We start from the raw sequence: 13,093 nt of genomic DNA, 5'->3' as shown, positions 1-13,093 counted from the left end.
AAACTTAGACTTCGTCTTAACCCTAAAATGTAATGTTATGGGGATGTGCATTTTGTCCCCAAAAGGAAGGCGAATCCCTATAATGTGACTGTATCCAGATGTATGTCCCCACAACATAAGTAATACACGTCCACATACACAAAGTGCTTTGGTACTTTCTAACATGAAAGGCCTTTGACATAGTTCTACAAGAAAACCTAACTGGTTATAGAATATTTTGTGAATGACCATTCTCCCTCCCTTTACAACATGTCCACAACTATTGACCAGATTGCTATACATATCAATGGTCATTGAGACCAGAGTTCCCAACTTTTTTTGGGAACCCACTTTGAAAGAATGAGAAAAAATACATGGCAACCCAATTCACAATAAGCTGTATCTATAATTTGGGAGAAGAGTGAATTTGTGCGTGAATGAACACTCCTGACCACTTTTACTGCCATTTTCTACATCACCTTATATTATCTTGAATATGTTAACCAGCCATTTCAATTTCTGTTAAATCAGAACTTTGTTTTATGCATGTGTTATTGAAATCTTTATAACAAGTTTATAAATCAGACCAAATTAATGCATTTAGGTGGAGTTAACATGTTCTTGTTGTTTTCCTCCCATCAGTAAAACCAACAGAATGTAGCTAGACCTTTATATTACATTCAGTGTTACAATTAGATAAGTAGCTACAATTATCAGAACTATAACAACATTCATATTCCCCACTGTGGCTCAAAGGTGTACTGCAGATAGAAATGCCAAAAAAAAGTATATGGAAGAAATGTATTTTGCGACTTTAACTGAATCTCCTGCAACCCCCCAAGTAGGTCCAGGCCCAGTCTTTGGGAATGACTGATCCGGACGATTATTGAGAATTATTAAGGTCATGGCCCTGACATTCCAGCAATTAGAACCCGCCTCTGGCCTAAAACTGGGACTGGAGTCAGTACCCTGAATCCATATTGGTACTGCTAAACCAGCCCACACCAGACCTGTACTCCAGTGAACCCAAAGCTTTAAGCAACAAAACAGCCCAAACCCGATCAACACTTTTGATTATAATGACCCTATGACCTTTCCTCGAGCACCACCCTCAGGATAAAAAGGATATATTTAGCTCCATCAATGGTCAGGCTCAGCAAAATGTAATGACAGGATTTAGACTTTTGGTTAACTAATGTCACCCTTTATTTGTAATTTGCTTTTATCAATTTTGATGCAATTTAGCTTGAGAATGGACTGCTGCATTCATGAACGTCAGTGAGAACGCAAAGACTCTGAAATAGACCACTAATCATTGCAGCAATTGGTTAGGGTTTCAAAGGACGAAAATGAAGCAAAATAAAGTTTAAATAATCCTGTGGACAAAGGCTCACACAAGCCAGACTCATAAAGCAAGTATGATGCATTGTGACAGCTGTTTTTGGGCAAGTTGATGCTGTAAAGAAAATTGAATGTGCCATCTGGTAAGTCAGAGGGAGACAGATATACCAATAGAGAGACAGAGGAATAGAGGGGGATGGAGCAAACAGAGACAGATAGCTACTACAGTGTTTAGCTGCTGACTCTATTCACTATCACAGAGCTGCTGTCAGCCCACTGGATCGACTGTGCAGCCACGGTCTCTGGTGCTGCTCCACCTCATCTAAATTAAATGACAATAGAACGGCACTCCCGAGTCCCATCCTTTCTCTTTACAGCGATAAACAGCCCATTGAGTGTGGCTTCACTGTCACGCACTATCTGCATCTGATAAAGCACTGGACCTGGCAGTGGGGGCGGAGGTAATAAATAGCTTTTTACCTGTCTTACTGTGAGAAGTTCTCTGTTATTGCACTTTTATTCAGGTATAGGGGGTGATACATTAGCAAAAACTGGCTATATTATATATTATATTGTACTGAAACAGCAAGGTTTTATGAGGTTTTCTGGTCTGTTCCTGCTTTTAAATTGATGCTGTTTGCGGTTCATGCAAACTCAACAGAATCTTAATGAACTCATTTCAACAATATAATTAAACTGTGGTAGAGTAAAATAAAGATTTCTTGGACTTGGGAGATGGAAAAAACCTTGACAACTTCCTTAAGTGCAAGTTTTTGTGTTTTATTTTGATTATTTTGGTATTTTGCCTTTTTTTGAAAGCCAGTAGAACAAGACAGGAGACATGAGGAGAGTGAGAGGGGTATGTCATGGAAAAAACTCCAGCAGCCAGGAATCAGATTGTGGACATTTAAGTTATGTGGTATGCGCCTCAACAGTGCCCAGCAGAATAGCAGACAGACGTGATTAACAACACAGTGATATGTAGAAAAAATTATGCTTAGATACAACAAATGATTGTTCCCAGGTTCAGTATGACATACCAAGGCACGCATGATTATTTTGCTATCAAAAAAACATGTATATACTAACCTAACTGTTACACTGTCCAAAAATATGCCATTCATTTGGTGAATGGCACAAAATGACCTGTTTATTACAAGGGCCACACTTTTTGGGACTTGTTGACTCAGGATTTCATAGTTGACTTGTGACTTGCAAGACAATGAATGTGTGTCCCATCAAGGCCAAAGTATATTATTAAAATCATATCTATATTAATCAAACAATTAATCAAGCCCTCTTGTGCTGTATGGAAGCATCCCCATTCATTAAATGTGTCACCTATCTCAATGTTAACCTGTAACAGTGGGCTTTTTAGTAAAAAAATGGACAGTTGCCTCATGCTGCTGTTTGTAACATCATGATGGAATGTTACCCATAGGTTTGTGTAGAGACAGAGGAGCTTCACCTGCTCTATAACCTCTTAAATAGTCTTTATCAACAAATAAACATGTTGAATCTATAAAACACTTAACAGTGGTAAGGTACGAGGGGAACAAACATTGGGTCATTATTCACTGCAAAGAAAACAGCTCAAAGAAAAAAAACTCTCATTTGCTGGATGTGACATGGAAAATATAAATGGTGACGATGGCGCTGCTCCCACAATAACCCTTATGATCGCATGCAAATTAAAAACAAACCTATTTATATTTTGCTGCTGGGACTCTGCTGTGGAGCTGCACGTTTCATTTCTCCCCTCAGGCACAAAGAGAAAGTACAGTGAAGTTCTTTTTATTAAACATGGTTATTGGAATATTCATATCAAACTCACCAGTCATTGATATTCATTTGCTACAGACTCTCTTGTTACAAATTCAAAATGTCACTTAGAAATTTAAAACAGCACTGAAAGGCATGTTCATTATTTTCTTATTGAAGTGCTGTGGTTCATTGGTTTGGAGATTCTGGCTCCTGGGGGCTGCATAGCCTGCTGATATTTGTTCAAACTCATCTCTCAGATGTTTAATTAAAGTTATTAGGAGCCACAGGTGAATCAGTTCATTAGCAGTGAATTGTGTTCTCAAGTTCCTGCAGTAACACACAGGAGTCTCACTCTAGCGGAACAATGCCAGTTGTGCAGTACTGGAAGAGAAAAGGATCCACATCATGCTGTTGTTTTGCTTATTTATATATTGCTGTTTTGCCTGGTAGGAGCGTAGGCGAACTAGGTGATTGCCTCGAGCGCTATCAGCCAAGTAAATTAGCAGAGATGCCCCATCAACTTTCAAATGGCCATCAAAGAGGCCCATTTCTTTAACAGGAATGGAGTGTAGTGTTTAATGTTCAAGCAGGCCATTCTCAGATCAACAAGCATTACAACTTCTAATGAAGGTAACTATTATAGATATGTATCAGAGCTCTCGAGTATGCAGATCTTAGATAAAACATGGAATGGAAACACAAGCAGGAATCAGTAAAGACATCTCCCCGTTCGGTATAATTGAAATGTTTATATTTGACAGGCTAAAACTGAACTGATCACTGAACGGGTCCAGGGTGTATTTTATTCCAAAGTTACACACCCTTGCTTGAGACCAAGTCAAGACCAAGGCAGAGATCCACATTCCCATAAAAACACCAACAGAATAAAATGTAGATTCCTCTTCATTCACCTCTTTTATTGTCATCTATACCCTGTGTGTGTGTGTGTGTGTGTGTGTGTGTGTGTGTGTGTGTGTGTGTGTGTGTGTGTGTGTGTGTGTGTGTGTGTGTGTGTGTGTGTGTATGTGTGTGTGTGTGTGTACCATGAGAACTGTACTGATAGATCAAAAGGCACTGCAGAGGTGGATTTTATGAGTTGGAATTTTCTTTTGTTTCTCTGAGCAATCACAGTAATGATGTCAACAAACAATCTTGAGACCGGTCTCGAGACCAAGACCAATCTTGAGGACTGCAACACTGACATTTCATACAGCAACAGTATGCACTGCACAGATGTGTGCTGTGGTGTCATTCCAGCAGTACAATGAGATGGATGAACTGTTGAGAGATATTTGTCATTCCAAACCTCTTTAGGGGCATACATCTTCAAGACCATATAAATCCTGATGTGGATTACGTAGAATATTATAGGCCAGGGTTATTCTGTTTATTTATTCTGCTCTATTCATGGCGTGACAGTAACATATTAGTCCAGCCCAGGGTAGCGTAGGTCAGATTAAGATGTAAGATTTACATTAAGGGTTAGAATCTGCAGGCATAAAAGTAGCTTCAAATTTTGCAATCTGACCTCATCGTAGATGCTGTCATTCCGTTCAAAGTCCCCCGCCTTCCTTGGCAGCACATGGACGTGGACATGCTGTAAGCAAACAACCAAGAGACAGTAATGGATTAGATGCAGTGCACTGTCTACAGACACAGGAACATTTTCACCTGGGAGTGGTCTGACAGACTGATGTGACAGAGTCGGTTTCCTTAGAGAGTCTTCATTACTTCACAGTACATTGGAGAAGCCAGAGCGGTGCGCTGCTGCCGTGCCACAAATCACAGGAGGGTGACCGTGCATTACAACAAGCCACCTACCTGCACACCGCAGAGACTCCTTATTTTTATGCTTTTAAGGATTTAATTGACTTTTTCCACCGCCCCCCTTTTGGTGTCAACCCCACTGCTGTCGCAAACTTGGCCGTCTTTATGGTTAACTTTGATTTCCTTCTTTGCATGGATGATATTGTAATGTCCCTAAGAAACTTCTTTATCTGACAAAACACATACTTAGGCCACATCCACACTAACCCGTTTTCAAATGAATCCACATATCTTTTGCTGTGTTTGCACCGAGCGTCCACACTATATGGTGTTTTAGGGCACCGAAAACGAAGGAGTTTGAAAACGCTCCCGAGGACGGATAAGTTTGAAAACTCCGTGTTTTCCTGATAGTGTGGATGACGGAAAATGAAGCAGTTCGAAAACGATGACGTAGGCACCGGCGTTCGCTACTTGATTGGTTCTTAGCAGTTACGACGTGTCGTTCCCTGATTCGTCACCCCCTTACCACGTGACCCTTTTCCGGAAGAGAACAACAACAACAGCCTTGATACCGATTGACTACCAGGTTAATTCAACATGGATAATGTGGTATTTGTTACAAATGTTTGTACATAGATGTTCAAGCATGTAGGGACTTAGGACCCATTTTGCTGTCTGTGTGGGAGAGATAGAGTTAGACCTGCAGTGTTGTAACTAAGCTTGAAAAATAAAACTTCTAAAGACTTCCACGAAATGTGTCTGTTTGAGTTTATGGAGGAAGAGTTTGGAGGAAGTTCTTAAGTATCAAGCACGATGAGTATCAAGAGTAGTGTAATCGTATTATCTGTAACCAAGCAACCAATGTACTTCCTGTTTACACCGGCACTCGCATGCCCAGTGTACATGAATAGTCACTTGATATTCGTTTTCAGTGGGGCAAGTCTGGACGCAAATCATTTCGAAAACGATGCTGAAACGCATGTGTGGACGGAGATCGTTTTAGTTTTAAAACGGACATGGCCTAAGGTGCATCATTGTCCTTAGGATCACAGTTGATAACGATGATGATAACTTCCTCAAATGAAGGTACATTTTTCCTTTCCCCAGTCTACATTTACTCTAAAATAGCTACATATATACTCCGAATGGATCCCTGCTCCATACGTTACATCCAAGGTGACCAGATGGTGGTAGATTTGTTCTCTACAGGTAATATTTTAGGCTTTTACCCTTGTGCAAGGCTTGTTCATTCAACCTTCAAGTGAAAGGCCTACTCGGTGCTGTGATCCAGTATATTTACATATTATGTATTAGCAACATTGCAGTTAGGTGCTGTGTGTTGTGCCATAAATCCCCCTATGTAATCTGTGGACTTGTCCTGAGGTGTCTGTTTGTGTGTATGCATCATCCAGGGCATAATAACCTAATTGTGGGGCTGTTATTCATTTTTCATTACTACACTGTGATAACTGTGGAGGCAGGCTGAATGAATGCTTATAAATGCTACAAACAAGATAGCATGTTTGGAGGCGTCTGCTTTTTTAGTATGCATTTTCTATTTAATGAGGTAATTTACATAATGTCTGCATTATTCAATTTGCCTACCTTGAGGAAAACTTCTGAAGCAGAAAAAAATAACACATCATGGTGGGAGAGCTATTCATCACAGAGGCTTACTAAATGAGAGCTGAGTGAATGAGGCAGGGGCCTCTGGACACTGTGTGTGTGTGTGTGTGTGTGTGTGTGTGTGTGTGTGTGTGTGTGTGTGTGTGTGTGTGTGTGTGTGTGTGTGTGTGTGTGTGTGTGTGAGCATCTGCATACCAGGAACTGGGGGGTGGTATGGCTGTTAGGGGAAATTATAGTGCCCTGACGCAGCAGTGTTTGTGTTTGTGGCGGGTTCCAGACAATTTAATGCCTACATGCCCGGCAAGGGCCACACTGCATGTGTTTGCCATACTTAAAGGAATATTACACAATTGTACAGCAAATAGGAAATAGTCTAGTGATAATCTACATTTTTCTTATCATATAATATAATTGTCTGTCTTATAATAATATCATAATAAATTCAATATGTTGACCCAAACCAACCATGAATGTATCTACTAACAAGTATTGTGTAAGTATCATAGGCTGATCTATCTTCACATCAATAAGTCAACCTGTTGCACTGGCTGACATGTTCCTTCATAACCATGAACACACACACTGTAATTCATTTTGGCTCGATCCCACATACTATCCTCCTGTTTGACTAACAGTGTCCAGCTGTGTTAGGGAATAACTGAAACAATTGTAATCCAAGCATTTGTGAAAGAGTAATGTCTTCAGAATGACTCGAAGTCAGGAAGTATTGAGAGATGGACTAACACATTGCAGACTAGAATATTGTAGGCTGATCTCATCAAACATTCGTAACTACACCTACAAAAAATACTGAGCTGTGATTCACAGATATATAAGGAAATAATTTCATATGTAATCCACGTAAACATGATTGAAAAAGTATGAAGATTGTAAAAACCCACACAGGGTGGGCAGGAGTAGTGATGGATGGGTCAAACAAGATATTTCACCCAGGAGCCTGCTGTTCGTTCCCTGTGTGTTACAAGTAATTACTGTTGATTTTATTTGTCATGTAAGCTGTGTACTTCAGTTACGGCACTTCCGGAGTTATTTTAACCGAATAATGATCTTCTCCTAAACCTAGCTATGTAGTTTTGTTGCCTAAACCTAAGTATTTTGTGAGCTTTTCCTAAACCTAAGTTGTTTCCTGTCAGAGTTTATTTTGAAAAGACGGTATGCATTAGGTGTAACTGTGGCTCAATGGTAGAGCAGGGTCATCCTCCTCCATTTACCTTGTAATGAGCGGGTGTTGACACATGGTTCGGCTTTCATATGAAAATGCAAGAAAGATGGGGAGTAACTTTAAGTAAGATGTCATACAAACTGTTTTATAAGGATAGGTTGAATATTGCAGACTTATCCTTAATACTATAACGTTTTAGTGATTGTAGTGTACTATACATACATAACATATTTTACAATTCCTAAAACTCCTCTTCCAAATCATCCTTGATGTTTGGAAACTCAACTGTGAAGTGAAAAAAAAACTTAAGCCCCCACCTTAATATGAAAGTTTAACGTTAGTGCGGCCCGCAAGTTTTATATGAATGGCACTTTACAGTGTTGTGTGCGGAGCTGAACGAACCTACCAATCACGGTGGGGTATATGGCTCTCGGGGGCGGAACATCGACTGGGCTTGATGCAAGCAGAGAAACATTCTCAATGAGTGACAGTGACAGCAGCGTTGCCATGGAGAGTTACAGAAGCGTTGCCATGGAGAGTTCTCCTCCGTGCCTGGCTGGCTGCCTCGTTTCTATTAAACGCGGACATTCGTCCCAGCGCTGCGTTCACAACACCTCCAAAAAAGTTTTTTAAGTTGCTGCCCAGCGGGACATTATACGTATATATGTCTCTCTCTGACAAAATAAATCAAAGTGATGCGTACGCGGCGAGATAAAAGAAAAGTAAGAAAATAATGTAGCCTAATGTGGTCTGCAGTCACATACCGACACCTGTCCGTCGGCAATAACAGTCCCCGATAAAGCAGAAGAGCTGCTGAGTTTGTGTCAATGCACGGCCGCACCACAGCCAAGGATATATTTCAGGAGCTGTGCGAACAGACTGGTGGGCATTACCACGGATGGAGCCCCGTCTATGACCGACTGGTAACGCTGGTTCAAAGAAAGTTAGAGGAAAATGCAGATCCAGCAGTCGTTCTGCACTGCATCGTACACCAACAGGCACTGTGTAGCATGTCATGTCTGTTGTCCTGAGATGTATCAGTTACATCAGGTCCAGGAGTTTACAGCACCGCCAGTTCAGGGCCTTTTTACAACATATGGTGATGTACTTTACTTTAGTAAAAGTACATCATTTAGTAGTGTCCTGAAGAGATTTTTTGACTTAAGAGCAGAAGTGAAGAAATTCATGGAAGATGACAGAATGGATGTTCCTGAACCTGATGATCCAGGGTGGGTTATGGACCTTGCATTCCTAGTGGACTTAACACAGGAGCTGAACATCCTTAACCTGAAGCTCCAGGGCCCGGGTCAGCTTATCACTGCAGCTTATGAAAATGTGAAAGCCTTCTCCGCTAAACTGAAATTGTGGAAAACTCAGCTTTCTGTAAAATATCTCAGCCATTTCACAACATGCAGGTCTCTCGTGGAGGAGGGCACAGCCTTCAGTGGTGGTGAATATGCCTGTGCTAGTGAAAACCTTCTGCAGGAGTTTGATCAGCGTTTTGCTGACTTCAAGGCACGCTGTGACACTTTCCAGCTGTTTGCTGACCCCTTCTCAGCTGATGTGGAGAGTGTCCCAAGTATGTTGCAAATGGAACTTATTGACTTGCAGTGCAACAGTGATCTAAAAGCTAAATTCAGAGAGGCACAGGGAAAAGCAGACATGACTGGACAATTCATGAGAGAATTACTTCCATCCTTCCCTGAGCTGTCAAAAATGTTCAGTCGGGTAATGTGCCTTTTTGGAAGCACGTATCTGTGTGAAAAACTTTTCTTGACTATGAACTTTAATAAATGCAAGTACTTAGTGATGCCCATGTTGAAGCTGTACTCAGAGTTTCTACTGTAACCTTGATCAGGGCAAATGTTGCTCAGCTGTGTGAGCAGAAGCGCTGCCAGGTCTCTGGCAAGAAATAGAATAAAGCACAAATGTATTCAGGGATTGTATGTGTTGGTTCAGTGCAATGTTTCAATAAGTTATTAAAAACATGGAAATAAAAAAGTACATTTTCAAAAATATTGCGCTTTCTTGTAGTGCTTGAACGTTGAAGTGGCCCTCCTATGAGACGACAATACCAGCAGTGGCCCCAAGCCAAATTGAGTTTGAGACCCCTGCTGTAGATTAATCAGATGCCAAATAACTGCACAGCAGTTTATACTATTGTAAACTATGAAAGAGGATTTTAGAACTCTCTAAAGTTTCCATGGTGACAATTATTTGAACTACTGTCCAAATGATTGTCCTTTTCCAAGCCCCACCCCTTTTCACTCTGTGCTCCAATAAAAGTTGAGCAAGCTTGGAACTTGGCAGAACATTGGTCAACTTCCCTCTTTCCTGTATACTTAGATATGCTAAATCTGTTCAAAGGTTACATTACTTTGTGAGACACTTTACTTTAGTGTCACATTGCATTGTATAGATTCGTATCTTAAAGTTACTACAAGGAACTTTTCATTTAGTGTTGATTTTGGCGGTTGACAAAAGTGGTAGTATTTCCGAGCACCAGAATCCCCTGTGAAAACGCTGTATTTAACTGCAGCAGGGTCCGACATTCTGCTCCTTGCTGGACGACGAGCAGCTACTGCCGGAGAAGAGGCTCTGCTGCTGTCAGTCAATTTTGAGGAAAACAGTAGAATGATTGTGTTCACGTTTAAAGTAATCTACCAGAAATGTGAGCTTGCAGATATTGAACTGGTCAACGCAGTGTTCAGGCGGGTGACGTTGTGTTCAGGAGAAAGCAGAGCTTGAACCAGGTTGATTTTTTTTTTTTAGCTTATGAACCTGCATTTTTTTTTGATAAAGCTATCTGCATAGCACTGTTGTGTCAATACTGTGGACTTATTACAATGATTTAGACTGGATGTTTTAATGCAATCCGCCATGATATTTCTTATCCATCATGGAGCAAAGATTTTGCCACAAGTGCCTCAGTCCGAAAGGTGAGACGACAAGAAAGAAAAAACATTTTAACTTTCTCTCTCTACTGGATCAGCATTACTTTGAAGCTTTCCTCAGACACTTTGTGTCCTTGTCACTTAGTCACAGTGTCTCTCCTCTCTACTGCTGTTGCATGATTACACACACTGCAGATATTGAGGTCGTTGTTCACTGTTAGTTCCTCTGCGTTGTCCTTCAGTGGGGCTCGAGGTGAGCACCTCCCACCATCCACTGCTTAAAAATGATGTGCACTTAAAGAGAACATCCTTCATGCAAAGCTGCATGCTAGCTCCCATCAACTTCACTGATAAATAGAGGTGTGTGACAAAGTCTGCGTATTTGCTTTGACCAGATGTCTCCTAAATAATCTGATGATGCAGAAACAAACAAGGAAAATAGCTGATATATTAACATAAGGGATTTTGTTGGAATCTAATCTGACGAGCTGACTAATATACTTTGTTATAAACAGATGTGGTCCCCGTTAATGAAACGGGAAGAAGAAGAAGGTCTAGATCAAAGCAGGGAGCCCTAATTAGTTACAAGAGAGATATTCAGTCCACAAAGCCCTGCTTCCACAGGTCAACGACACCTGATTGCATAATGAATATATTCAGTAAATCATACGAGAATCTCCAACATCTTGTTTAGACAAGTTCAAGTTTCACTGGTCTTTTTGGTAACTTTCCTTTTCAGTTCTGTTGGGAAATAAATCAGGAATGTTCAGCTGCATTCAATAAATTCTTCATTGCCTGAAGAGGATTACCTCAGGCTGGGTTTATAACTCAAGATACATCGAGATACAATAGAGATTACAGATGAAGTAGTGGATTTATGTTTGATGTTGAATTCTCTTTATGATGACTGAACAGTGGTGAGCCTCGACAGCAATATATTTTACTAAAGCTGAGGAAAATGTGAAAATAGATGCTGAATTAATAAATGAGTACAGAGACTTTACAGTGAAGATTTTACAGGGAACTACTGTCCAACACAATTGATGACTCAAAATCATAATGACTAAATGAGTTGGACAGCCAGTCAATCTGAGTAAAGGTGGTGGCCTGTGGCCGCTAAAGACCCAGAAAGGGCTGGCTACACAACTACTGTTGGACGACACTTAACCCTGCTCTTGGGCTCGTTGACAATTTTAACTTGTTAAGGAATCGTTCAAACCTTTAAAACTGGATCCATCCTAACGGGCTGTCCATTGTAGTCTTCGTTGCCACAGAGTAATGTCATAACCGCTCTCTCCCCCCATTGGCCTGTCTGTCACCACTCACACCAGACTCTTTCCAAATAGAGACCATTACTTTACTGTCCACCTTCTGTGCTTTTGGAACCTTCGATGCCTGCCATGTCATTGTTCCGACGGCCCCTTTTCCCGAAATCCAAAAGTCTGAAAATGTCCCATTCGACTGAAAGCCCATTGCCCATTGAAAGCCAAACGCAGACTGATGTTCTGAAGGCCCATTCTCCAAAATAGTATCTGTATAATGATGATGCAAGTTTAAGTTTTTATGTTTTAGAACAGAAGCACATGGCCAATTATATTGCAGAATAACATAATCTGTTGCAACATTTTTTTTTTACTGCCATGGCGAAAGGTATGACCCGCCCTACTCTGCCTTTTGGTAAGCTTACCCTGATATTCTTACTCTGATCCTTACTTATCTCAATCCTCAACCTAACCAGCCAATAACTGAAGGCAGCGAGTAATAAGAGGCAGAGTGCTTGGTCATTCCTTTGCCAGTAGAACAAAAAAATCTGAAATGTCTGATGATGTCATTCATCACAATAATTAGCCATGTGCTTCTGTTTGTTACACAGCTAGGGTGTATTTTCAGAGCAATGGGTCTTAGCTCGATATAAAAGGCTCTTTGGCTTGCTCTGTCTTCCCTAGCCAAGCTGGCCCTGATCAATGAACGGTTTATTTGAAACAAGTCATTCATGCTGAAATACTTGTTTAGTAGCCAAAGTATGGACTTTATGTTCTTGACTGAAACATGGCAGCAAAATATTTATTATTCCCATTTAATAGAGCCAGGAGGTAGGCACAGAGCAATACTGTTCTTTTGATTTACAAATGTCTGGTTGGCTAAATCCTATCTTTTGTATTTTAATTATAATTCTAATAATTTATTAACAGACGATTAGGCCCAATTGGCTTTTTAGCAGATTTAGCAATTTTTTTTTATCATATATTATATCGCTGGAAAAGATTGTGATGGTTTTGAGATTTTAATCTTGATATTGATAAAACTACATGTAATACTAATACTCCTCTGAATTTCTCATTCTCACTAAATCCTTCATGTTCAAACTAAACATGTCTTTCCCAACACACAGGTGGGCACACTCTGAACCTTGTTTATACACATGGTATAAGCTTTTTGGCTCTAAGGATTTATGTGTCAGTGACCATAAATGTATTTTAATTGATATTTGCTTTACATTGGAGTTTAAGCCTTCCTGCAATATGAGACGCACCTGTTT

The 13,093-nt window shown here is 40.4% G+C and overlaps 1 protein-coding gene across 1 annotated transcript in view; it reads right to left on the bottom strand.

Annotated features, from left to right (window-relative positions):
* The window catches only part of fhit (fragile histidine triad diadenosine triphosphatase), a 357,159-nt gene that overhangs the window by 63,949 nt on the left and 280,117 nt on the right, over positions 1-13,093 (bottom strand). The window contains exon 7 of the mRNA XM_054616913.1: positions 4,613-4,681. Within this exon, the coding sequence (XP_054472888.1) occupies positions 4,613-4,681 (69 nt within the window). The remainder of the gene's footprint in view (positions 1-4,612; positions 4,682-13,093) is intronic.

This window comes from Anoplopoma fimbria, chromosome 17 (assembly GCF_027596085.1).
Source record: "Anoplopoma fimbria isolate UVic2021 breed Golden Eagle Sablefish chromosome 17, Afim_UVic_2022, whole genome shotgun sequence".
Lineage (NCBI taxonomy): Eukaryota > Metazoa > Chordata > Actinopteri > Perciformes > Anoplopomatidae > Anoplopoma > Anoplopoma fimbria.
This window is presented reverse-complemented; position numbering and strand designations above follow the sequence as displayed.